The sequence below is a fragment of the Myotis myotis genome, unplaced genomic scaffold (genome assembly GCF_014108235.1).
Source record: "Myotis myotis isolate mMyoMyo1 unplaced genomic scaffold, mMyoMyo1.p scaffold_m19_p_3, whole genome shotgun sequence".
In the NCBI taxonomy this organism is placed as follows: Eukaryota; Metazoa; Chordata; class Mammalia; order Chiroptera; family Vespertilionidae; genus Myotis; species Myotis myotis.
The window spans coordinates 100,201,029-100,228,483 of NW_023416335.1; the positions used below are offsets into that span (position 1 = coordinate 100,201,029).

The window sequence follows — 27,455 nt, forward strand, 5'->3', positions numbered from 1 at the left end:
TTCCTTCTCCAGGACTTGTGCCTTCTCCAATCACAATCTCTTGGCATAGGAAACTAGCTTCTCCTTCAGCTCATATATCACCCACTCCAGGATTTCTCCCTGGGCCAGGTACTCCTTCTATGTGTTTTCCTAGTCCTGGGCAGGCCTCTACTCAGCCTTTCCATCTTGCATGACCATCCTCTACTTGCTAATCTGTTCCTCTCACTAGATGTTAATTTCCTTAGTGACCAGGCCCAATGACAGGTGCAACTTATCTTTGTATCTCAGGTCCCTGGCACATAGTAGGTACAAAATAAATGTTGAATAAATGAATGAATAACGAAGACTCAAGAACACTGCCACTAGCTCCGGAAATGGGCTGTAGATTTTTGTGGGGATGGAAGATGATCAGATGGTCCCAGAAAGAAAAATTAAGGGGGATCAAAATCAAGATGTCTATATTTTAAAGGTATCATTTCACATATGAATATACATACATATAGAGACACACATATACTCCCTTCTCTCAATGCTCTTGTCTGGGAGGTGCTATGTAACTGGCCTCTCTGGCTCCATACTGTCCCAGCCAGAGTTATTCTGAAGCTCTTGGAAGAAAAGTTGTCGCTGGAGACTTCTCAGGCTCTCCAGGGCCTCACAGGAGAGTTGCTTGGCAGACTTTACCAGGTTCTGCTTTCCTTCCTCTTCCTCCATTTCCACCAGTCCATCAGGGGGTTGCGGGGAGCTCCTGGAGATGTAGCCCTGGTCAGACTGCACTGACTCCCGCTGCCCCTCCCCAGGTCTCTCCCACCCCTCTGGGGTCTGGCAGCTCAGACTCTTCTGGGAGAGTGAGAGCATCAAGCCTTCAAGCTGCCCCCTTACATCCTCTGAGAGGTGGTCTGGTAATGCCATAGAGGTGCTACAGAGAGGTGGGTCCTCTGAGTCCATGGGGAGGAAGAGGACACTGTTCTGCTGAGGGTTACAGCACTCCAGCAGTGGGTAGGCCTCATTTCCTTCCACAATGGCCAACTGACTGGTTGTGCTGCTCCTAACAGCAGGAGGGGCAGGTTCCACAGCTTGAGTGGGAGGGACAGCCTTCAGGGGGAGCACCATAGTTTGAAGGGTTTGGGCCACCAGCTGCCCCTGGGGCTGAATCTTAGGTTGCAGCCTGGCCACTCCTCTGCCTTCCTCAGTGATGAGCAGTGCCACCTCCAGGTGGCCCTCAGCAGCAGGCTCCTGCACCAGGGGCTCCTGCTTCACAATTCCTCTTCCAGGTGGCAGTAGCCACTCTGCAGACACCTCTTCATTTAGGGATGGAAGATCCTGGTCATCTGCTGAGCAGAGGTTCTCACGCTCAAACCAATCAGGGCACTGAGCCTGCCACTCTCGGAACCTCTCCACAGCTTCCTTGAGCTGCCAGCCACTGGGACTCTGCAGGTAATTCTCCCCTGTGAGCTCCCCAACGCGGTGCATCCGGCCAGGTTCATACATCTCCAGGTCCTGAATCCGGAAGTAAACCTCCTCAAATCTGTCCATGAGTGGGTACCTAGAAGTGATATTGAAGAGGTCCGGGATATCACTCTCACTGCTGATGTCACTAAAGTAGCATACGATGTAGGTGCCAAAGCAGGCTGGCTTCTTGAAATCTGGCAGGATCATATTCATGGCTGCTGTGAAAAGGTCCCCAGCAAGCTGCTGGTGGTCACATCGAAGCTGGACAACAGGCTCTTCCCAGCCAAGTATGGCCTGCCACTTGGCTCGGGTACCTCGGGAACACAGGATGATGATCTTGGAATTGCTCTCTACCATCTCCTGCTTCTGCCGGCCCACCCAGGTCATGACTCCCATCTCTGAGATGATCTGCTCCTCCAGCAGGTCAAGGGTCACTTCAGTGCCACAGACAGTGAGCAGGAACTGGGCGAACTTTAGGACCACATCCACAAAGAGAGGGTGGTCGGCGGAGTAGACAATCCAAACCTTCCTGGGCTTCAGGGGAGGGGGCATAAGGCCAGTGGTGGGCAGGACATCTGGGGAAAACAAGGCAAGCCAAGCTCACAGGTTCAGATGTGTGTCTGTGCTGACCCTACACCACAGGCCAAGGGGAGGGAACCAGACCAGGCAGAGCTTGGCTCCCTAGATTAAAAAATGCAACCGAGGCCTAGGAGTAAGCCAGATGTTGCTGTTTTACCTATTTTGGCTGCATGAAAAAAAAATCACAGTCTGGTACCTTCTGGAAAAAAGAATCTCTCACATTTCTATCTGGCCTTCAGCCTAATAAAGTTCATCAAAAAGAAAAAAATAGAAACAAAGACCTGACTATAGAACAGGTATGACCTCTTTTTTTAAAAATTAAATTTTTATTGATTTCAGAGAGGAAGGGACAGGGAGAAAGAGATAGAAACATCAATGATGAGACTCACTGATTGGCTGCCTCCTGCACATCCCCTATGATTGAGACCATAACCCCGGCATGTGCCCTGACTAGGAATCGAACTCGGAACCTCTTGGTCCATTGGACGACACTCAATCCACTGAGCCACCACAGCTGAGCCAGGGATGACCTTTTTTCACAAAATATGGTTGGTACCTTACCTCCTTTCCTTGTCCAAGTGATTTAAAAAACTTTTCCCCAGCCTTGCCATTTAAGGTGGCCTCTTTGGGGATGAGGTCTTTTGAAGGGACTCAGGAGTTAAACTGCGGAAGGTGACCCACCCATTATCTCAGGAGAACCCTCCATCACATCTTTAAAAATAAACATACACCTCTCTCATCATTGATGTTTCTATCTATCTCTCCTCTCCCTTCCTCTCTGAAATCAATAAAAAATATATTTTAAAAAAAGTAAGCCTGGCTGGTGTGCCTCAATAGTTGTAAGGGGCATGCAGGAAGCAACCGATCAATGATTCTCTCTCATCATTGATGCTTCTATCTCTCTCTTCCTCTCTGACATCAATAAAAACATTAAAAAATAAAAATAAACATACGCCAAACCCAGCGTACCCCCACCAGGAAATACTGACCTGTGTCTCTGGTGTCACTGCCATATTTTTCATGATGAGACCCTGAAATGAAAAACATCAAAGTTCTTTTGAAAAACTAGGGACTAACTCACAGAGGCATCTGACAGAGGAGTGCTTCCCCACCCCTAACAAAGGGCAACTTATAAGGGAAGGCAGCCAGAGGCAGGGAGATCATGCTGTGTGGAGTTACTCAGATGTGAATCTCAGTCAGCCATGACAAGCTGTGAGATATGGGAAAGTTATTAACACCTGAGAAACTCAGTTTCTTCCTCTGTAAAATGGGTCTGTGGTGGGTGATTAAATGAGATTGCTCTGTGCCCGACACATACTCAGTCAGCTGAAGTCACAAGTATTCTGTGGAATGGACCCAGCCAGAACCCCTAGAATGGTGACTGAGGTACCTCATTACAGTCCTGGTTGTACTCTTCCCAGTTTGGCCACTCCCAAGGAGACTCCTCACTTGAGAAAAAGCCCTTCCCCAGAGGTGTCTTTGCAGGAAGCATAAATCTTACAATATATATCCAAAAGTAGCCTCCAACAGGTGCATTTACATTTTCTCCTAGTATTTTTGAGGTGAGGAAAGGAAACCAACATACTTGAGCAATTGCCCCCCTCAGAGATGCAATGAAGGAAACTTAGTGCAGAAGTCAACTCCTTGGTGATACTGATGGGAGAAAGAGAACCCACAGATGGTCCAGGAAGACCTTTACCGTAGAGCCTTCATTTTAATCCCCACCCTTTGGGCCTCTTCTCAGAACTATCAAAAGACAAGTCAGATGATGAGGTTTCCTTCCTATCCTGTCCTTTAGCCTGCATGTGGCACTTCAGGAAAGGTCAGAAGCGCAAAAGCAGTAATGAAACAAGAAGTCACCCTGACATCTATAGAGAGCTTTATGGTTTACAAAGCATTTGCAGAGACATTTAACTCATTTTACTGCCAGTAATCCTACGGAGGACCCTCTCCATAGGTCTTTTGGTGTCTGGTTTGGTGTTCTTTCCACCACACAATAATTAATACTGATTAAATACCTAATCCTGATGAGCCTTGTAAGTGTGGAAATGGCCTCCCAGATCAATGAAGGAGTCCAGGGTTGTGGAGGGGCAGGGAAAGGCCAAGTCCCCTAACCTGAAAATCCATGTTCTCTATTAAGAACCTGGCCAGAGAGGGCTGCAGTGTGGAGGGGGAACCAATATTTATTAATACCCACCAAAAAGCACCTTCCCTGCTGTATCATTTAACCCATCCACAGCTGTGAGAGGGAGGCATTATGACTCTATTTTCCAAAAAAGACAACCAAATCTATGGTTTATTAAGCAACTTGCCTATGACTGCAAATCAATGAACTGGGGTACACAGCCCTGTGCTGTTTCCCCAGAGCTTTCCCTATCATATCATGCTGTCCTTTGTCATCCTACTCTCCCTGACCTCAGGACTACGGTCTGGGGACTGCTGCAGGATGGGGTAGCTCAGGTTACTCCACCTGCCTAGCTGATCATGTCTCATGCAGGAAAACTCCACTCTAGTTCCTTCCAACCTGTTGATTTTTTTAAATTGATTTTAGAGAGAGGAAGGTGGGGGGAGAGAGAAAGAGAGATTGATTTGTTCTTCCACTCATTTATGCACCCACTGGTTGATTCTTGTATGTGTCTTGATCAGGGATTGAACCCACAACCTTGGCATATGAGAATGATGCTCTATCCAAATGAGCTACCTGGCCACGGCCCCAACCTGTTGATTTTAATATTAATTTCAGTGGCAATAAATATAATTGTGGCTAACATATAATAAGCAAATATGTGCCAAACTGTGCTAAGAATCCATATGCATTATCTCACGTAATCTTTATAATTGTTTGATGATGTGGGTATCATTATAATTTCCATTTTGATAAAAAAGGAACCTGAGGCTTAGAGAATGAAGTAATTTTCCTAGGTGGTAAGTGATGGAGCTGTTATTTGAGCCCAGCCAGGTCAACCTTACTGCAAGCTCTAATTGATAACAGAGGTGTAACCTGTACAAATTTGAGATTGAAGGGTGCCTTCTGAGCACAGCATTACAGAAACTGGAGTGGAAAGGGGGAGCTGGGAAGAAAGAGAAGAGCAGAGGGAAAACCCCAGGACCCGTACCACAGTGTCTGCCCCTTACCAGATAGCCTCCAGGTCATGCAGAGGATCAGCAGGATGATGCAACCCACCATCAGGATGGAGATGCCCGTGATGAAACCATACACCCACAGGGGTATGTACTCTGTGGCGAGCAGAACAGCATGAGTGATGTGGCAGGGAGGCCTGTTATGCCAACCCTGAGGTCCTCCAGCCCCTAAGCTGGCCTCTCCGGCCTGCACCATGACATACTGGTGATCTCACCCACCCCTGGGCAACTTTGAAAGCCTGGCCCGGCACCAGGCTCAGTCAGGAACTTCTCATATGGCCCCTGAGGAATGTCCCCTTGGGTCTCCTGCAGCACACTATGGGAAGGATCAGTGGCCTTACCTGCAGTCGGGTCTGCTATGAGAACAAAGGAAAATAGCATTTCAATTATTAACAGTAATCACAAAACCATTACTGACATTCACTGAGGACCTGCTAATAGCCATGGCCCTATACCAACCACTTTATTTATTTATTTATTTATTTATTTATTTATCCTTACCCAAGAATATTTTTCCTTTGATTCTTAGAGAGAGTGGAAGCGAGGGGGAAAGACAGAGAGAAACATTGATGTGAGAGAGACACATCGATTGGTGGCCTTCCACGTGAGCCCTGGCCAGGGCCAGGGATCAAGCCTGCAACCAAGGTACATGCCCTTGACCAGAACTGAACCCAGGACCTTTCAGTCCATAGGACTCTACCCATTGAGCCAAACTGGCTAGGGCTCAACCACTTTAGATACAGGTTAAATTTGATGAAACCATTTAAACAAAACACCTGAGTTTCTAGGCTACCAAGTAATGCCCCTCCCTTCACTTGGCAGACTGGGGTTTATGTCGAAACCAGTGCAATGCCTGTTGCTTTCTGCTCAGTTTTGACTATAGCCACAAGTTAGGCTTCTGAACAGCCTCTGCCACTTCCTTGGTGTATGATCTTGGACAAGTTACACATCTCTGGGCCTCAGTTTCTTCATCTATGAACCTGGGGGCAGGAGTTTCTACTTCTTGGTTCACAATTTATAAAGACTTTTTTCTGTACATGGAATATAACTGTAACTCTATGACAGTAACAATCCCATTTCTTTCAGTCACAAAAGTTGAGGATCAGAAAGATTAAGTACTGTACTTTACCCAAGTCTACACAGCTAATACAATGCAGTCAGCTGTCCAACCCAGGAGTGTCTCTCTAAAGCCCTGCATCACAGGCCTGAATAACTCCAAGTTAAACTCTGCCCTCACCCTTAGGACCAGGTCAGGGTTCAGCTCAAGTTGTTGACCTTCATTGATTCTCACCCCAATTGTGTTCCAAGATAGACATCTGCTTCCTACCTGGAATTTCTGGACAGGAAACATTCACGGAGTGTCTACGGCAGTCATTCAGACAGCTGCTAAAGAAGGGCTGGATCTGTGAGACCAGAGAAGGGCAGGGAAGACAGGGACTGGGAGACACAGGACCCCCATCAATGCTTTCCTGACAGAAGAGTAATGGACCCTGGCTGACTGCTTCAGTATCTCAGTGTGGCGGTTAGGTGATCATCCATCCATCCATCATCAAGAGGAGCCCTGCCCAGGTGAGGCTGGGAGAGAAGGGCTTCCAGGCAAGGAGTCCCAGATGGTAGTGGTGTTGGATCCTCAGAGAGAGCACAAGTCACAAACTGCCCTCTTCCCCTCCCTCATCCCTCTAGAAGGAATGCCCACCTGTGCATGCTCTCTGTTATATCACACTCACCCACCTGCACTCGGTGGTGGCAGCACCAATTAAAGCTTGGTAGAGTGAGCGTGACATTGGATCGCTGGTGGGAGTCCTCTCGTGTGGGCTGAAGAGAGGGGAGAGGATAGGTGAGGCTAGCTGGATGAGAGCTGGCCACAGTGCTGCAGGAATTGATTACAACATTCCCCACTACTGTCAGTGTGCCTCAAGAGAAATGCCTTCAGGTTTCTGCTCCAGGAAAGCGATGTTTCCCTAGTGCATCGGGCCTGCTGTTAACTTATGAACACAGCTGGTGACCAGTATTTCCCTCTTTGCATTGGCTGCTAAGGACCATGGAGACAGATCTGTGCTCATCCCCAGCAGCGTTGCATACATTTTCTGTACTCATCTCACCCTGGCTCCATCTTACTTGCCTCATTTTTATTTCCCCTTGTCTTCATTTCCACATTTTAAAAATCTTCCAATCTTTTTGAAATAAGTAGAATAAACAAAGTGGAACAAAAAGAGAACAGCAGAGAATGTGGGAGGGAAGGACAAAAAGGATGAAATGGTGAGCAGGGCTAACTACAGATATTGAGAGCAAAAGGAAACCTCAATCACAGAATCAACTACTAGTATGTATCAACTGCATACCAAAGGGCACAGCACTGAGCGCTAGATTTCTGGCAATAGTTTTGTCAGGACTAATAAGGGGACGCTGAAGGCTTGGAGAGGTGGCTCTGAGCTATGTTTGAGGGGTTAAGAGTGGCAGACTTACCGCAGGTATATCCAATATGTGTTTGAAACATCTCTGATTCTCTGTGCGTGGGAAACTGTTCAGCAGGATCTGGTAATGGGTAGATTCATCCCACAGAGTGAAGCTCACCCGCAGCCGGTAGGCTTCCAGGGTCTCCACGGTGATGTTGGGATCCCACAGGCTGCCTGCCCAGGGCACAGACATAGGCTGGGAGTGAGGAGAGGGCATGTATGTGTACCCAAATAAAGCTCCCCTGGCATGCCAGCCAAAGTTACCTGAACTCACACAGGGCCTGGTTATCTTCATCCTGGGGTCCTCACAGTCTGCAGACCCAGAAAAAAAATGACACCATTAAGTCTCTGCCTTATAAAGTTTGCACTTCTTCCAGAATGCTGATACCAAAGATAACATCCTTTTCCTTCTGGGGAGCCTATTCAAGGATGGCCCCTTCAAAGCAAGCTCTAGGACTGGACTGTGGCCATTGACCAGAGTCCCCAGAGCACTGGGGCTGACCTGGTTGTCTCACCCCTCCTCTATCAGGGAACTGTCTAGTTTCAAGTGTATTTCTCCTGAGCTTGCTTCATTTATTTATGTATTTATTTATTTTTGTGAGCTTGCTTTAGATAACCATCTCTCCATACTGCAGCTTCCTCTCTAGAGTTGCCTCTGCCTTTTTACGAGGGGAGAACTTTGTTCTGTGTTCCTCCATGGCAGTGTTTCTTGAACTTCCATGTGCGCAATCATCAGTAGCTTCTGATTCAGCAGGTCTGGAATGGGTCCTGAGAATCTGCATTCAATGACATTGTTGGTTCTGGGACTACCTTAAGGACCACTGCTCCACAGATATCTTCTTGATCTCCTTCACCAATTTTCTTGACTGTAATTTTACTTTTTTTTGTTTTTTTAATATATTTTTATTGATTTCAGAGAGGAAGAGAGAGATGGACACATCAATGAGAGAGAACCACTGATTGGCTGCCTCCTGTACGCCCCACATTGGGGATCGAGCCCACAACCTAGGCATGTTCCCTGACCTGGAATCAAACCATGACTTCCTGGTTCACAGGTAAAGACTCAACCACTGAGCCACGTCAGCCAGGCTTTACTTTGGTTTAAGAAGACACGTGACAGGTATGAATTACCATGGAGTGACAGAGACTGAGTCAGTTTATTTTAAGGACAGGGGAGGGGACTGGGGGACATTCATTCATTCAACAAATACTTATGGAGCTCTCAATATGTGCCAGGCACCATTTTAAAAACTGGTAAATAAGACAAAGTCCCTGTCCTCCAGAGATTACATTCCAGTAAAAGAGACCAATAAAAACAAACAATAATGTCCAAATACATTATGAAATGTCAGGGAGTGATGAGTAAGAAAAAGGAAAATAGGAAAAAGGGGGACATTGAGGAACGCTCAGGCTTGGACCATGGCGGACGGCGGCTCGGAGCGGGCTAATGGGCCCATCGTCAAGATGGAGGTGGACTACAGCGCCACGGTGGATCAGCGTCTGCCCGAGTGCGAGAAGCTGGCCAAGGAAGGAAGACTTCAAGAAGTCATTGAAACCCTTCTCTCTTTGGAAAAACAGACCCGTACTGCTTCTGATATGGTGTCTACATCCCGTATCTTAGTTGCAGTAGTGAAGATGTGTTATGAGGCTAAAGAATGGGATTTACTTAATGAAAACATTATGCTTTTGTCAAAAAGACGGAGTCAGTTAAAACAAGCTGTTGCAAAAATGGTTCAACAATGCTGTACTTACGTTGAGGAAATCACAGACCTTCCGATCAAACTTCGATTAATTGATACTCTACGAATGGTTACAGAAGGAAAGATCTATGTTGAAATTGAACGTGCTCGACTAACTAAAACATTAGCAACTATCAAAGAACAAAGTGGGGACGTCAAAGAGGCAGCCTCCATTTTACAAGAGTTACAGGTGGAAACCTACGGGTCAATGGAAAAGAAAGAGCGAGTGGAGTTTATTTTGGAGCAAATGAGGCTCTGCCTAGCTGTGAAGGATTACATTCGTACACAGATCATCAGCAAGAAAATTAATACCAAATTTTTCCAGGAAGAAAATACAGAGAAATTAAAGTTAAAATACTATAACTTAATGATTCAGCTGGATCAACACGAGGGCTCCTATTTGTCTATTTGTAAGCACTACAGAGCAATATATGATACTCCCTGTATACAGGCCGAAAGTGAAAAGTGGCAACAGGCTCTGAAAAGTGTTGTCCTGTACGTTATATTGGCTCCTTTTGATAATGAACAGTCAGATTTGGTTCATCGAATAAGTGGTGACAAGAAGAAGAAATTCCTAAATATAAGGATCTTTTAAAGCTTTTTACCACGATGGAGTTAATGCGTTGGTCTACACTTGTCGAAGACTATGGAATGGAATTAAGAAAAGGTTCTCTGGAAAGTCCTGCAACTGATGTTTTTGGTTATACAGAAGAAGGTGAAAAAAGGTGGAAAGACTTGAAGAACAGAGTTGTTGAACATAATATTAGAATAATGGCCAAATATTATACAAGGATAACAATGAAGAGGATGGCACAACTTCTGGATCTATCTGTTGATGAGTCAGAGGCTTTTCTCTCAAATCTTGTAGTAAACAAGACCATTTTTGCTAAAGTAGACAGGTTGGCAGGAATTATCAACTTCCAGAGACCGAAGGATCCAAATAATTTATTAAATGACTGGTCTCAGAAACTGAACTCATTGATGTCTCTAGTTAACAAAACTACACACCTCATAGCCAAAGAGGAAATGATACATAATCTACAATAAGGGGTCTCCATGCCCTGATGCTTTTAGAAAAGAGTTAACATTGGAAGTCATTAAAAAAGAAAAGACTGTTATGGTGTATGTGTTGGGTTCTTTTTTCCTATTCTCAACTCCTTTGTCTAAAATTTAAAATATAGTGAATATGTTTGAGGCCCCTTTTCTACCTTTCAACTCCCTAATTTCATTGTTAACTTTTCATTTGTAATTCATACAAAAATAGAATACATTTCTATTGTCTGAGTACTCAAAAAAAAAAAAAAAAAAAAAAAAAAAAAGGAAAATAAAGTAGGGTATGTGGATAGTGAGTGTGTGTGTGTGTGTGTGTGTGTGTGTGTGTGGAATCGCTCCACAGATGAAGGTCATCATCATTCTAAGAAGCATTTCCTGATCACCTACTAAATGCAAGCCAATTTGTGAGGTTCTAGTGACTACACAAAAGAGTATGAGACCCAGACCCTGTCCTCAGAGAGGCTGGCGTTCCAGATATAGTTGGTTTTGAACAATAAAAAGTTTTGTAAGTAGTGGCTGAGATTCTGGGGAGGGCAGAAAAATAGAAGGTGCACATTGAATGCTGCTTTAGTAGATAAACCTGGCAGTATTCATAGGCAGGATGGATTAGTGGGGGAGATGGTATCCTACATTGGGTGGTGTTAGATAAATGCAGGCAGGATGTGGGGTAAAAGTGAAGAACAAGGTGATGGAAGCTGGGATGAGGCTGGGATAAGGGTTACACTCTTCCAAAAGTGGCTTGTCCTCCTGATACTTTCTGGGTAGGAGCATGCTTCTCTAGATAGGAAGGAACTCCAGTTCCCATAAAACTCCTGGGGTCTTGGGCCAATATCCACTGTTTGTGCCAACAGAGAACGGGCTCTGCCTTCAGGGAGTAGAGGTTGAGGCCACATACAGAAGGGCTCCCTATCCCTGGCATCTGTTTGTTCTGTGGGTACCACATGCTGACAATGGCAGCCATTGTCCAGCTGAGCAGGGTGGCTGATGTCTGGGCCACTTGTTGGTTTTTTCTGCAGAGCCATGTGGTGAAGGGAAGGGCTTGGTATGGCACTCTTACCTGGCACAGGAAAGTTCCTGGATTGGTGGTTTGGGTCCCCATCAGGGATGGGCTTGGGCAGGTGGTGAATGGTCACTTCATATTCCTGGCCAGGTTCTACCACAAAGTGGCTAAAGGTAAAATGCCACTGAAGAGAAGGGAGGAAGGGAAGGTTGGACAGGTCACACACCATACCTCCCACACAGCTATGCCCAAAGAACCCCACCCTACCCACTCCCAAAAGATCAGTCAAAAAATAAGAAGAAATAACCATCACAACAAGATCCAAAATCAGAGGTTTCTGTATCTTTGCTCTTTGTTTCCTCTGGTCTTTCCTTCCTATTTCAAAAAACCTAGACCTGGCCTCATCAATAGCTGGCACACAAGAGGCAGCTAAAAACTATTTGTTAAGTGGCTCTTCTTCCTTAAATGGGAAAGCCAGGGATCTCTTAAGATTGTTCCAGAGCATGAAAGTGCAGAGGGAGGGATAGAAAAAGCCCTAGTCATCCTGGGCCTGCAGGCACCTTTGTTGCAGAGATGACAGAATGTGAGTGGAGAGATTTTCTGGAGGGTGCAGATAACAGATACTGACTTCAACCTCCATTCTAATTACCCTGGTGGGATCCTTTGCTTTAAGTATCTAGGCACCTGGTCCTCACCATGCACTCAAGTTTGAGGGCTAATGAAACATGGGAGAGGAAAATGTGTTTGTGGGAAATCTGCAAATGGCCACTTTTTGCAGATGTAAACAAGCAGTTTTCAAACTGAAGCTTGCATCAGAATCACTTGGTGGGCTTGTTGAAGGATTGCCACCTGAGTTTCTGATTCAGCAGGTCTAGGGTAGGGCTCTAGAATCTGCATTTCTGACAAGCCCAGGTCATGCGGATGTGCTGTTCTGGAACCACATTTTGAAAACAACCGCTTTAAACAAACTAAATAAGAATCAACATTTTACCATCTGGCCATGAACAGCAATGTGAGCTGAAATTGTACAGAACTCATTTGCTTGTGCCCTGCCCACTGCAGTTTTCTGGTCTTGGCAAAGTTGTTCTTTTCCAAAGGCAGTGTCCAGATTAATCTCAGTTACAAATAAAGATGGCAGGAAGCAGGGCAGGGGAAGGCGTCTCCTCATTCAACTTACTTTACAATGACTGGCTAGGGAAGGTTGAAAGGAAAAGCAGGGGGTTGGCATGTCTGGGAAGTTTTCAAAAACATGTTCTGCTCCTCGTGATCATCAGAGGAACATAATCCATCCAGGAGCTTGATTCTTACCCGCTTGTCATGATGCTGCAGTTTAGAGAGAAACTCAAACTTGACACACAAACGCTCATTGGTGTTCAGCTGCAGGACAGATAGCTCTGCACCCTCCAGGTAGAGGATGCTGGCTGAAGACCAAAGGGAGGAGAGGAGACACAGATTCAGATGAATAAGACAAACCACTGGGTGTGTCACTTCCCTGTTGGTTAGGCTTGCTCACTCTTGAAAGAAAATCTGCCCATCTTACCCAACCCTGTACTTCCTGTTCCTCCCAGCTCATTCTTGGGTCTAGTTAGCCTCCTGCCCTGCAGATAGTTACTTCCCAGCTACACAGGGACAAGCAACACTTTATACTGGTCTAAAAGCAAAGGCTTTGCAAGTTTGTGGCTAAGGCATTGGCAACAGGGCTTGGTGTTTAATATGGCCACCCACCATCCTTGAAGATGCTGCAACAGCAGCAGTGGCTGGGGACTTACAAAAAGAACTCCCCCAGGTCTTGTTCACAAATCTAGGGCTGGCTCTTATTAACCTCAATTTTCTCAATTCTGTAACACAACTCTCTATCCCTAAGAGTTTTTTGGGGGGTGTCATTTGAAGAAATGGTAAACTCTAAAGTAAGGGAAAAAGCAGGCTGACAAATGTGTTAACCATTAAATATTTGGTACTGTGGTCACAGAATTAACCATGTGACTTTTTTTCTGGGGTGATAAAGATTTTAGGCTGAAGGAAGATCTTTCATAAAGGATAGTAGGATGGACTATATTGTGGACCAATATCTAAAACACTGAAAAAGTATTCACTGTATGAAATGATGGATCCTTTCAGCACTAATTTGGTCCCTCATGTCTGTGCACAGGACTGGAAACCTAATTCTGAGTCTAATGGGAGAGTCAGATGGTCTAGTCTGTGGGTTCACCTGGAGGTGGACAGAATCCCTCAGGTCTCACTGGCATGGCCACTCACCATCTGTCTGCAGTGTCCATTCAATATGAACCACAGGGACAGAATCTCCATGCTGGGTGTGGGCAAAGTGCAGCTGAACCTGGACATCTTTTGGGGATGAGGGGGTCAATTTTTGAGGCTGGATCCAGCTGTCATCCAGGCAGGTACCTGGAAGCCAGGAAAAACAGAAATCAGAGACTTGCATGCTCTGCAAGACACTACAAGAAACTAAAGCATGCAAGCTAGATGCCCAGCAGTACATCCAGAGAGCTGGACCTTAAACATCAGGGGTGGGGTTCTCAGCTTTCCCATACTGCCCCCTCTTTTCTTGTGTTTCTCCCGGGTCACTGTAAAGCTTTGAAATCTCAAAGGTATATCAAGAGAGAACACAAAGTACACAAGTTGGTTCTGAAATGAAATAGTGGTTGGAAATGGGGACAGAGGAAGGATGGGGTAATGAAAAGAGTTGTTTTATTTTTATGTGACAGGGTCCCTAATTAGCACAGACACTTAAAATATGTGCCTTCTTGAATTAAAACAAAATCAACCATAGTTGTCACTCATGTTACAGTGACGAGTTCTGGCAAATCAAGCTGAATTACTGACACACCACGGCAGCACCTTAAGGATAATCTCAAAATCCAAAGGGCAGTTTAGCTTCTCACTTCCTGACTTTGGATAATGAATAGTCTTTTTTTTAGGTGTTTTTTTTAAAATATTTTTATTGATTTCAGAGAGGAAGGGAGAGGGAAAGAGAGAGATAGAAACATCAATGATGAGAATCATTGATCAGCTGCCTCCAGCATGCCCCCTATGGGATTGAGGCCACAACCTGGGCATGTGCCCTTGACTGGAATCGAACCTGGGACCCTTCAGTCCGCAGGCCAACAGTCTATCCACAGAGCCAAAGCAGCTAGAGTTGAATATTAATTTTTTAAAAAGCATTATTATTGATTTTTAGAGAGAGGAAGGGAGAGACAGAGACAGAGAGAAACATAAATGTGAGAGTGAAACATCAATCAGCAGCCTCCTGTACGCACCCACGCACCACACCAGGATCAAGCCCACAACCTGGGTGTGTGCCCTGGCAGGAATCAAACCAGCAACCCTTCAGTGAGCTGGATGAGGACCAACCAACTAAGCCACACCAGTCAGGGCATGGATGATGAATATTCTTGATAAGAAGTGCAGGTGTGCGCATTCAAGGCTCTCAAGGGTACCTCCTGCTGGAAGGTGCAGCCCTCATCCCAGACTGGAAGAGGAAGGGCAGCGCTTTTGTCAGCGATCAGCATGAGGTTAGCACTTTATCAAAGCAACAAGAACAACAACAACAAAAAAGATGACTTACTATTCTTGACTGTGCAGTTTAGCCCCTGTGGGAAAAAAAGAAGGAGGTCATTACAGCTGGAAAAGAACTTTAATTCGCAAGCTGGGCTCCAGACACTTTTTTTTTGGCTCATTCTGGCCCTGCTTTCTCACTTTTGGGGGCCAGCCTGGGAAGGGGGATATTATCCTCACACTTTCTCATCATGATGAGAAATAGGATGAGAAGTGGGGATAGTGGGTAACAAAACAGAACTGCTGTTTCCTGAGTAACTCTTATGAGCTGGGAACCTTCCAACTTTATTTATTTATTTTTAAAATATATTTTTATTGATTTCAGAGAGGAAGGGAGAGGGAGAAATAGAAACATGAATGATGAAAAAGAAATCATTGATCTGCCTCCTGCATACCCCCTACAGAGAATCGAGCCTGCAACCTGGGTATATGCCCCAACTGGGAATCAAAACATGACCTCCTGGTTCATAGGTTGATGCTCAAACATTGGGCTACACCAGCGGGACAAACCTTCCAACTTTAAAAACACTGAGAGGGTTCCCCTGGGGTGCACTGGTGATAGGCCTCTAATCCCTTGAGGCTTCCAATCTTCAGTCTGGAAACAGTGCTGAAAGAGGGGAGATGAGAAACTCCAGTCCCTGGTACAGAAATTTCACTAAGTCCCTACAAATTCCCTAAGGAAGATATGCCAGACCGTTTACTGCATGAGTTATATACTATATTGTTTCATGAATCCTCATAAAACCCCTGGAGTTGAGTTGCCTCAAGAAATATAACATTGCCAAGCCTTGATTTCTTCAACTGTAAAATCAGAATAACCACAATACCAACTTCATAGTGTTGTTGAAAATTAAATGAAACAAATAGAAATAAAGATCTTGGGGCAGGAAGTGAGCTAGTAGTGATGGTGGTGTATGTATGGTGCTTTTCACTTCTAATCTGTCTGTATTATGAAAAATTTTGAACAAAGGGAATGAATTCTTGTACTAGTTATGCAATAAAGTAAAATAATACATGCCCCCACACTGTTAAGCAGGAAACTTACTAGAAGCCCTGGGGGAATCCTTATGAGAAATTCTGTTGGCTGCAATACCCATCTCACTGCCTGCTAAAAGAGACTAAATTTGTCCAGTGTCTGGCACATAATGGCTGCTCTTTAATTACTGGTTCCCCTTCTTATAATAAGTGCTCAATAAGTGGGGGAGGGGGAGGCAGGGGGTAAGGGCTGGGAGTGGGGCTAAAGGGGGGCAAAACCAGAGACATCTGAAATACTACCAACACTAAAAGATATATATTTTTTTAAAATTTAAAAATTTAATACTATTTTTGGTCTTGGTTTCTGATAGCCATTATTGTATATAAATATGTTCTTTATAGTTTACATATAAACCAGCTCCTGAACCTTATCAAATACCTCTCCAGCATTTATTAACATAACTTCATAGATTTTGTCCTTTATTGATATAATGAATTATGTTGATAGATTTGCTGATAATGGACCAATTTTGAATTACTGGAATAAATCCTACTTGATTATGGAACACTATTCTTTTGATATTTTACTATTACATTTACTAATATTTTAATTTTGATATTCTATTAAATTTACTAATATTTACTAATAGAATTGTTTGCATTAAAATTCGTAAGTGAGATCAGTCTGTAGTTTTTTTTTGTATATGACTTATCAAGTTTTAGAATTTAGTTTTGCTAGCTTTAAAAAATACCTTCCCCTCTTTTTCTGTGGTATTGAATACCCATCATAGGGTATGGCTGAATAAAGTAAGATCTAATTTAAATCTCAATGTCCATCAAAACAGAAAAGGTTAAATAGATGGCTTTCTACTCTGGATTATGCAAATATTAAAGAGCATTAGATACATAGATGTCTATTGAGCTGGAGTGATGACTAAATGTGTTAAAGGGTAAGAAAAATAAGTTGCAAAAACTTTTTATTGTAGAATCGTTTTCTATGGAAATAAGTGATGAAAAAATCCGTGAATATAACTGTATAAACATAGAAAAACATGTGGATAGATATATATCAGACACACTGGTTACTGAGGAATGAAGGAATGGAAGAGATGGAGAGAGGGATAATAAGGGGGAAAGGATGTAATCAAAACAAAAATATAAGTGAAATATAAAATAGCTCCTGAACCTTACCAAATACCTCTCCAGCATTTATTAACATAACTTTGTAGATTCTGTCCTGTGATCTCTAATGGAATATCAAATGGAATTTCTAATGGAATCTCTATAAAATTCCATTAGAGATCACAGAATGTTGACATGTATACATATTATCTTCTCCCCATCCCCAAACTATATGAAAGTTATAGGAAAGAGAAAATTTTTATAGCCACTCAAGGACAAAGAGATGTGAACAAATTTCAAAAAATAACATGAAGACTGGCTCAAGCCCAGGGGAAGAACTTCAATCTGAGCGCTGTAGAATGGAGATGCAGACAAGAAAGAGGCCAGAGACTCATAGAACCCTTCTAAGATCAGGTCTTTTTTTAAAATATATTTTTATTAATTTCAAAGAGGAAGGGAGAGGAAGAGAGATATAAACATCAATGATGAGAGAGAATTATCGATTAGCTGCCCCTTGCATGCCCCCTACTGGGGATCGAGCCCACAACCTGGAATGTGCCCTGACTGGAATAGAACCCAGTACCTTTCAGTCCACAGGCTGGCGCTCTATCCACTGAGCCAAACCGGCTAGGGCAAAAATCAGGTCTTAAAGGTATCAGGTACTTGGGAGGTAGTGTAAAGCAGGCAGGGGATGGGGTTATATGAAGGTCTACAAATGAGATTTGGGGAACCTTAGCCTTTCTTTCCCTGCCCTGACTTTAGAATGCTGGTGCCAAGCCCAGAGAAAAGATCTCCAGATTTAGACATCTGAGAGTCAACCAGTAGGTAGGCCAGGTTTACCTGGTCCCTATAGTAACCCAATGATCAATAAGTCCTATCTATACAGAGCATTCAATCAGCCTTTTAGACCTTTTATTTTAAGATTCTTCTTAAAATAATCTCAGACAGCCAAAGAGTACCAGATATTTGAGGTTTCCGGTGTGAAAAATAGATCAAAACAAAGTTTAAAAAACGTTCTTGGAAGAAATAAGACAATGTTGGGAACAGAATAGAATTTTAAAAAATTACAATAATTTTAAAGAGTTAAGAGAGGACACAGAAACCATATGACAAGGACAGGATACTGTGGGGAAATGAGCAAGCAGAGAATAAAAATAAACCTTGAAAATAAAAAATTTCACAGAAGAGTTGGGCTATAAAATTCAGGAAAGTTGTCTGTAAGTAGAACAAATACAAACAAAAATAGGAGAGAGAAAATGTGAATATTAGAGAATCAATTCAGGAGGGATATGGTATTATTAACTGGATTGCTAGAAGAAGATTATAGAGCAAATAGAGTGGAAAAAATTATTAAAAATAAAAGATTCTAGAACAAAGGAACACATATGTTCAAATTTAAAAGGTCCACTGTAATGGTCTGCACACAGATTAAAAAGAGACCTAGACCAAGGCCCAATATCATGAAACTTTTGGTGTAGTAGAAATAAAAAGAAGATTCTGGGAAAAAACTAAAAGTTTCTTATGATCAAGAACCAGATAGCGATGTCCTCTTATTCAACACTAGAGGCCTGGTGCATGAAATTCATGCACAGGAAGGGTCCTTAGGCCTGGACAGCGATCAGGGCCGATTGGAACCTGCTGGCTGGGACCTCCCTTTGTTCTGCGCTGCCCCCTGGTAGTCAGCGCACATCATAACAAGCGACCAAACTCCTGGTCTAACTCCCAAAGGGACACTTTGCATATTAGCCTTTTATATATAGAGAAGATAGTACTAGAATTCCTGGCCACAGTAATCAGACAAGAAGAAATAAAAGGCAGATAACATGATACTATATAGAGAGAACCCTAAAGATTCTACAAAAAAACCTACTAGAACTGAAAAATTCAGTAAAGTACCAGGATACATAATGAGTATTCATAAATCTGTTGCATTTTTATACACCAATAATAAACTATCAGAGACAGAAACTAAGAAAATAATCCCATTTACAATTGCATTAAAAAAATTAAAATGCCTAGGAATAAATCTAACCAAGGAGGCAAAAGACCGGTACTTGGAAAATTATAAAACACCAAATGGCCATACTGTCCAAAGCAATCTATCGATTCAATGCAATTCCTATAAAAATGCCAATGTCTTCAACATTCTGAAGGAAAATAATTTTTAAACTAAGGTTTTTATAGCCAGCCAAATATATTTTAAAAGTGAGGGTAGAATAAAGACTTTTTTTCAGATATGTAAAGACTTAAATAAATAAATATATATTAATATAAATAAATAAAATATATATATATTTTATACAGGGATTGGCAAAAGTAGGTTTACAGTTGTAATGCAAATAAATACAATAATTAATAAATACAAGAATAAACTGTGTTTTGTGTATTCACAACTATTTTTACTACCTCTTTATGTATCCAGCCCTCATACCCTCATAACTTTCCTTAAGAAATTGCAGGAGGATATCCTCTAGCAAAATGAGGGAGGTAATCTTTGAGAAAGACAACACAGGGTCCAGGACCTGGGAGCTGTAAACATGACAAAATATCTATTATGGCAGTTGTGCTACGGATCTAGAGAGTAATCACTCCAGGCTGGAGCTGAGGACAGAGGGCACCAGGAGGGAGTTCTCTGGAGACAGGGGAATGAAACTGATGGGATATCTAATGTTTGTGGAAAAAAACCATATGATAAATCTGATAGAAAAAACTAAGACTAGTTACAATGAAAATTATGAAAATGAAGAATTAAAGCAATTATTACCTCCATGGGAAAAGAAATCATAACAAAAAAGAAATATAATCAAACGTACACATACTTGCCTCATCAGTGAAGATTATTTACTTGTCATAATAAACACTGACCATTGATTTAACTAAAACTGTGATATAACTACAATGGAAAGATGGGGAGAAGCAGTGGAAGGAGGTTAATATAAGACATTTAGATATTCATCTATTATAAGTCAGCAGATAATAACTAAAATTGACAGATCAAGAATCCTATATCATAAAAGGGTAATATGCAAACAGACCAAACAGCAGAACAACCGAACAACCAAGCAAAGCATAATATGCTAATGATATGCTAAGGCTGCTCAACCACTCGCTATGACGTGCACTGACCACCAGGGGGCAGATGCTCTGACCAGTAGGTTAGCTTGCTGCTGGGGTCCGGACAATTGGGACTGAGAGATGGGCCAGACATGCCCTGGAGTCCTCCTGCAGTCCCTCCCCGACCTGATCATGCACCAGTGGGGTCCCTCAGCCTGGCCTGTGCCCTCTTGCAATCCGGGACCCCTCAAGGGATGTCAAAGAGCAGGTTTCAGCCTGATCCCGCAGGCCACTCGCCTTGGGGGGGAGGGGGCAGACTCAGGGCTCATGGCTGGCGAGCGCTGCTGCGGCCAACGTGAGCCTCTCCCAATAGATAGTGATTGGGCAATAAGTGATTGGGCAGGAGCCCCTGGCAGGCACTGTGGGGCGGGGCCAGGATGAGTGGGAACAGCAGGTGGGAGTTGCAGGCAGCATTGGACTGCGGGTTTCAGCCCGATCCCTGCAGGCCACCCAGAGGGACCCCACCCATGCATGAATTCATCCACCGGGCCTCTAGTAACAATATAAGTACATTTAGAAAGACAGAGACAAATGTAAAAATAACTAAAAGAAGTATAAGTGGATCCATCATTTAGAAAGGGGTAACGGGTGAAATAAGGATTCACTCTTTTTTGTTTTAAACATCTCTGTACCATTTTAAAAGGATCAACCTTGATAAAAATTAATTAAAAGATAGAATTTTATCTATGATGTTACTCCAAACAAATGAAAGGATTGAAAAGTGAGATAAACAAATGAAAACATTAATTTGTTAGCGGAAGGAATAGCAGACATTCTTTCTTTATAATTTAATTTCTATATAGAATTTATATTAACAAAACATTTTAATAATGTAAAAAATACATTCAGGCCCAGCCAGTGTGGCTCAGGGGCTGAGTGTTGACCCATAAACCAGGAGGTTACAGTTCAATTTCTAATCAGGACACATGCCTGGGTAGAGGGCATGTGTCCATCCCCTGTAGGGGGTTTGCAGGAAGCAATCAATCAGTATTCACTCTCATCATTGATATTTCTGACTCTTTCCCTTCCTCTCTCTGAAATCAATAAACATATTTAAAAAAAATACATTTGGTGTCTTTGATCTTGTTTTATTCCCCTGCAGTAAATCACTCCTAATTTCTTTATTTCAAATGCCCATTTTAAAAAAATAGTAGGATCAGGATATTATTTACAAGCTACCTGTTTGTTAATGACATTATGTTAAGGCCTCCTGCAGAAATCCCAGAAGGAGAATGTCCATGATGATGATTGTAGCAGCTAATATTTATCAAGCTCTTCTTCTGTGTCAGGCATCATGCTAAGCACTTTATACATATATCTCATTTAATCTTTACAACAACCCTCTAGGTAAGTACCATTATCTCATTTTTATTAGTGAAAAAACTGAAGCACAGGTAGGTTACCTAAGTCCCAGAGAACTAACACTCAAGCAACTTTGCTCCAGACCCATGCTCCTAATCACTGCTACACTGCCTCTCAATAAAAAATTGTGGGCCAACATTATCTACCCATAGTGGTGAAGATTAAAAGGAAGAAATAAAAGACTGTATTCACCCTGTGCATTAGTGGCCACTACCAAGTGCGAGGTAAAGAGAAGTAAACTCTGAAGTCCCAGGCCGAGCTTTTTTTTTTTAAATCCTCACCTGAGAATATTTTTTCCATTGATTTTCAGAGAGAGTGGAGAGGGGGAAGGGGAAGAGAGGAGAGAGAAACAACGATGTGAGAGAGACACATGGATTGGTTGCCTCCCACATGTGCACCAGGTACTTGCCCTTGATGGGAATCAAACCCGAGACCCTTCAGTGTACAGGCTGACGCTGTAAATACTGAACCATGGTGACCAGGGCCAGGCAGAGCTTTGGTTCTCAGCTCTGCACTCACCAGGGTCAGCAGTGTGATCCTGGGCCCAATACCTAGCCTCTCTTACACATGTGATGGTAGGCCTGGCAAGTTACTGTGAGCTCTAAATGAAGTTATACATGCTAACACCTCTGGCATAGTGCCTGAACAAAGCTAGACTACATATCAGTACCCCTTGCACCTTTGCCGGGAGCCGGTCCATGCTTGCTGTTTCAAGGGACCTGGCATATATGGCATACTGTTCTTAATATGTTTGCTCACCTTCTTGGCACTATGTGTTTTAACCAAGGTCTCTGAGAAAGGTTGTTTCCCCAGGTAGGGATTTTCCCCTGAAGTTAGGGAGGGAATAAAACCTCTTAACTAAGTGCCAGGTGGGTAATTAATCACTTTAACTACGAACAATCATGCTTAAGCTACATAATCTTTACTCCCTGGAATGGAGATAAGAAACGCCCTAACCTTTGAAATAGAGATTGATAGGATTGGAATCAACTGGTATAAATACAGATGTAAGAAGACAGAACCTACACAGAACTAGAGACAGAAGAACTTCGCTGGAGAGAACATGGCAAAAGATCCTGGACTGAACCTGACTACAGAAATGGGCAAGAGAACCTGACTAGAACCTGGTGACTGAACCTGGCTGGAGAACCTGGACTGAACCTGGCTGGAGAACCTAGCAAGAGAACATGGACACAGAACCTGGCTGGAGATCTGAAGCAGAACCTCTCTGGAGATCCAGACCAGAACTTGGCTGGAGATCCTGGCTGGAGATCCTGGCTAGGCTGCTGATCAACTGAACGCTGCCTCCATGTCATTCCTTCTTTGCCGACTCCGTCCACACCTTTGGGGACCCCTGGACCCGCTGGGGTTGGACCCCGGCACACCTTCCCACACCATAATCCATGTGGTCTAGCCCTTTCATGTATCTAGTTACTCACTCTCCTGATAACCCTGTAGGTGAAGGTCACCTCCTTTTACAGACGAAAACGCATGCTCACAGCAGTGGAGTAACAGACAAGGGCTGTAGAGCTGGTGAGGGGAGCCCAGGTCTCACTCTAAGCCAAATGTCCTCTCCCCTGCCTCTGTAGCTCTTTGATGTTAGTCTCTAGGCTAGCATAGAAGGGAAGTGAGAAGTCCAGCATAATGGCAAAGGAACCTGTTAACTTTGCTGGGTCTACTGCCAGCAGTGACAGCAGCCCTGACTGCCTAAATTCCTACACTGCACAAGAGCATACACAGAATATACCTTTGTACACTTTGGAAGAGTGGCCCAACTGAAAGCAGCTTTTGGAAATCAGTAAGGATTAAACTAAAAAGCTCTTGTACCACAAGTCAAAACCAGAGGTGCTCACACCAAGAAATAATTTAGAATGCCATACACATTCTGTCTGAAACATTGTGTGCTAACGGTCTATCTTTGTGGGCTTTCTTCTGAGCTGGTAGCCAAGGGAAACCTTGGATAAAGCCTACCCAGGGAACTGCAATTACTTATGGTTTCTCTAGTACCAACTTCTGTGGGAACTCAATGTCATCAGGTCTTGAGGTACCAATCCAGGCAGCCAGTTTTTCACTGCTGTTCAAGCAGAGTTAACCATTCACTCATAATTCACTCATCCCTGTGGTTTTTTATTCCAGATATTTATCAAGCTCCCACATCCTGTGTTGTAGCACTGGGCTAGGAACAGAATAGGCTCCTCTCTGTCTATGAGAGAGTCACTGAGAGCTAAACCAAACTGGGCTTTGGATAGACAGTTATATTCTGTAAAGTGTTATGAGCCCACTTTAAGATGGCTCACCTAACCAGCCCTTCTATTGTGGAAATGAGGAAAGCCAGGTGCAGGCAGCCTAAAATGCCCAAGGTTGCAGAAACTGTAAGTGATGAAGAGGGGTGTAAACCCGGGTCCTCTGAGATCAAGTTTGTGGCTTTAACTCTCCTCGCAACACCGGCAGAGAGAGAGAAATCTGAGGGGTGTAGTTTCTTTTCTTTTTTTTTTCTAATCCTCTTATTTATTTTTAGAGAGAGAGAGAAACAATCGGTTACCTACCAAATGTGCCCCCATGGGGAATTGAACCCAAACCTGGGCATGTGCTCTGACTGGAATTGAACCTGCAACCTTTTGGTGTACAGCAAGCATGTCAAACTCACAGCCAGCAGGCAGCATGCCACAAGTTTGATATGCTTGGTGTACAGGATGACTCTCCAATCAAGTGAGCCACCAGGCCAGGGCTAGCTTCTTTCTTTTTAAAGGGCTCAGTCAATGATGCAGGGGAGCAGTTTGTCACAGAAGTGCGCTGTTGGTGAGCCAGTTCTATGCAGAGTTAAGTGGGAGGAGGAAGAGCATGGAGATAGCAGACAAACCTGGCCAATAAACATCTCTTCCCAGCTCTCTCTGGAATCATTCTGTGCCCCTGCTCCCTACTCTCAGTAGCTTTCCACTTAGCAATTAATGTCAAAGTCAGTTAGTCCAGCTCTCATGCCAGCCAGAGAGAATCCCTCCCTCCTTAGCTTCTTTTCTCACTTTCAACCACATACTTTATCCTGCCCAACCAAGGGCTGTGGCTCAGCCCCTTTCCACCACATGGGATGCTCAACAACTCTATGAGGCTTCTACTTACCCCTCAGGGCTGCTGCACTGTCTTCTCTGCCAGAAAGAACACCCCAGCTGGAAGTAATTTTTCCTTTCCCTGGAATTTTGTACACGCACTGGTTGTACAAAGAGCACTTGCTTCAGGCCACCTTATATCATAATTACCATCTTCAAGCCTTTTCCCTCTTGGATGACTCAAGTCCCTTGGACATTAGGATTTCTTTATAGTTTCAGTTCCCAGCAATAGTATACCTTGTACTTTGTAGGCACCTGACAAATGGCCATCAAAATATGAACTTGGAATCTTCCATGGTAGATAGTTCTATACCAAATCTATGGGAAGGATCTGATGAGCATATATCTTCTGCTTTGCCAAATAGTGGGAGTCACAAGGACATATATTTCCTCTGCTAAACTAACTCACAGTCCATCCTCTTTTGGTAAATTCTCTACAAAAATTAGATAAGGAGAAATATCTTTAGAATTGTTTCACGTACTTTGACTCAGACACTGAGCAGGGAGGGAGCTGAAGAAACCAGAGAGAAAGTGGAGGAAAGAGGGGGAACACTTTGAGCAAAGAAGCTGTGGAGGCGGGCACTGTGTTTTGCTGTTTCTTCCTTTTAAAATATATATTTTTTTATCAACTTCAGAGAGTAAGAGAAAAACAGAAACATCAATTATGCGAATCACTGATCTGCTGCCTCCTGCACGCCCCACACTGGGGACCCAGCCCCCAACACGGGCATGTGCCCTGATCAGATGGAATGGTGACCTCCTGGTTTATAGGTCCCCGCTCAACCACTAAGCAACACCCGCCAGGCTGCGGTTTCTTCCCCACCCCCCACCCGAACCCCTTAAGTTTGTCGTCCACAACAGGGCCACTACCCGAAGGGTAGGTGTGTCACTCCTGTGGGCACACGTGGCTACTATTCTACAGTTGTAAAACGGAGATCCCAGGCCCAGGCCCGAGTGGTGGTGGTGATTGTGATGCAGGGCGCTGGAGAGGCGGTGTCTTAATCATCTGCATATTCTCAGGGTTTAGCCTTGCTGGGGAGGTGGCACCAAGTTGCCCGAGTCCGTCGGCCGCCCTTAGACGCTCTCTGCACAGCTGTTCCTTGAAGGTTACCGGCCGCGTCTCAACCGGAGGCTCTGACCCCTGGGCCCCGGAGGCCGCCCAGGCTAGTGCGTAGCGTTGTCCATCCAGAGAGTTTCCCCTTCCCCGCCCCCGCGGGAGCGGGCTAAAATCCGCTGGGGCCTCCACCCATCTGGCTGCTGCGGGCTTGCCGGGCTCCTCTGGAGAGGTAGCCTTAGGGTCAAATTATCTTCCAGGGCTCTACATACGCGGCCACTTGGGACTAGCAGGGGGTCTGCAGGGTGCAGGGCGCGGGGGGCCGGGGTAGGGCAGTCCCTCCCTCCAGCCCTTTCTAACCAGCTCCGCTCTATCTCTCGGGCGGGCTGCACGCCTCGATCTCTTTCCCCAAACCTTGGAGCCCAGCAGAGGTGTCCCACCCGCCTCCCGCCGCCCGCCTCACTCCTCACGCCCAGGACGTCAGTCAGGTGGTGCAACATACACCACGCGATCTCTTTTCCCTGCAAATTCCCTCTTCTCCCGGGTCCAAACCTCAACTCCCAACGCTTCGAGTGTCCTCCCTGGTGAGCCAGCTCCTTGTGCCCAAGCCGCGAACCCCCTCGGAGATCCCAACACATACTTCCTGCCGGCCCAGCGCCAGCTTCGAGCCAGGCAGCCTAGCCGTCCATCCGCGCTCCCGCCCGCAGCATCCTGGCGTCTCCCGCGCCTCCAGGGCGCGACGGGGTCTCACCTGCTGGGAGCAAACTGGTGCCGGGTGGTCCAAGAGCCGCGGGGAGGCGCGACACGGAGCCAGTCGGTACAGCAGCAGTAGCAGCAGCCCCAGCCCCAGAGGGGGCTCCAGAAGGACAAGAGGTCGGCGGCACAGAGCACCCATAGCCCCCAGCACTGTAGTGGAGCGCGCGGTCCAGAGTTGGGGGCGCAGGGAAGGAACGCCCGAGTCTTCCCCAAGTCCCAGTTGGCAGACTTCGCTCGCTTCCGGCCTCCAACACAGACAAAGGGCGGGCCTCTCCGAGGGGAGGGCTTCCGGCTGGGTGCGTCCCTAGGCTAGTCCCTCCCCAGCCCGCTCCCGAGAGGTGCGCGCTCCCCTCTTCCGGCACCTTCCCAGCGCGCCCGGACACCCGACTCCCTGTCCCCACCCGGCCGGCTCCCCACAACAGACCCCGCCCGGGGGCGGGCCATCAGCTCACCTTCCACCTTCGGGCTGCTCCACATTTCATGCCGCTCTTATCGTCACGCTAAAGTTCGCTTTCCATCCTTTACCTCTTTGCTGTCGCCCCTAATCAGACTTCTCTTTTTTTCTTGGCCCTTCGACGCCAGGCCCTTCCCTACTCGAGACTCAAAGGAAGGCTTTCTTTTTAGTCCTGGTCCCTCTTTACGCCCAGCCTCCTTCCCTCCCCCTCTCCCCCCTCTTTCCCTTCCTCCTCCTAGTCTCTGGCTTTCCTTTTTTTCTCTCTAGGAGGCAGGGATCGCTTGGGCTCCAGCGCATTCCTGTTCCGCTCGAGAGGAAGTCGGAGCAGTGATTTCCCTCAAGTGTGACGGGAACTTGGGGAGATGAGATCCCTGGCCTCGTACTATTAGTTCCCAACAGCGCCCAGAGTGTCGTGTTTCCCGAGAGACTTACTCCTGGTCTGCTGAAGGACTATCTTTGGCCCTTTCCTTCTATTAGTCTCCTGTCGAACATGTGCCAACTGCATCCTCTCCTCTCCATCTGCAATTGGGTGCGATCCCCTGTCC

At 45.0% G+C, this 27,455-nt stretch overlaps 2 protein-coding genes across 14 annotated transcripts; one reads left to right on the forward strand and one right to left on the reverse strand.

Annotated features, from left to right (window-relative positions):
- Positions 1–420: 420 nt before the first annotated feature.
- Positions 421–27,074, reverse strand: IL17RA (interleukin 17 receptor A). 13 transcript variants are annotated; one of them, XM_036297532.1, is made up of 13 exons: positions 26,909–27,074; positions 14,980–15,004; positions 13,653–13,799; positions 12,705–12,817; positions 11,454–11,580; positions 7,869–7,916; positions 7,615–7,778; positions 6,880–6,963; positions 6,440–6,551; positions 5,490–5,504; positions 5,143–5,244; positions 2,997–3,038; positions 421–2,003 (listed from the first exon to the last, which is right to left on the reverse strand). In XM_036297532.1, the coding sequence occupies exons 1-13, from the start codon at positions 26,936–26,938 to the stop codon at positions 529–531; spliced, it is 2,484 nt and encodes an 827-aa protein (XP_036153425.1). In that variant the 5' UTR covers positions 26,939–27,074; the 3' UTR covers positions 421–528. The 13 variants fall into 13 exon arrangements, with proteins under 13 accessions (XP_036153425.1, XP_036153423.1, XP_036153420.1 ...); XM_036297530.1 differs by lacking the exon at positions 26,909–27,074 and adding an exon at positions 26,452–26,751 and having other exon boundaries at positions 7,615–7,683; positions 7,879–7,916; XM_036297527.1 differs by lacking the exon at positions 26,909–27,074 and adding an exon at positions 26,452–26,748 and having other exon boundaries at positions 5,490–5,501.
- On the forward strand, positions 8,992–10,419 carry LOC118649948 (26S proteasome non-ATPase regulatory subunit 12-like). The gene is given in 2 exon segments (XM_036297541.1): positions 8,992–9,903; positions 9,906–10,419. Coding segments are annotated over 2 exon segments (1,365 nt in total). The 5' UTR covers positions 8,992–9,023; the 3' UTR covers positions 10,391–10,419.
- Positions 27,075–27,455: the final 381 nt, after the last annotated feature.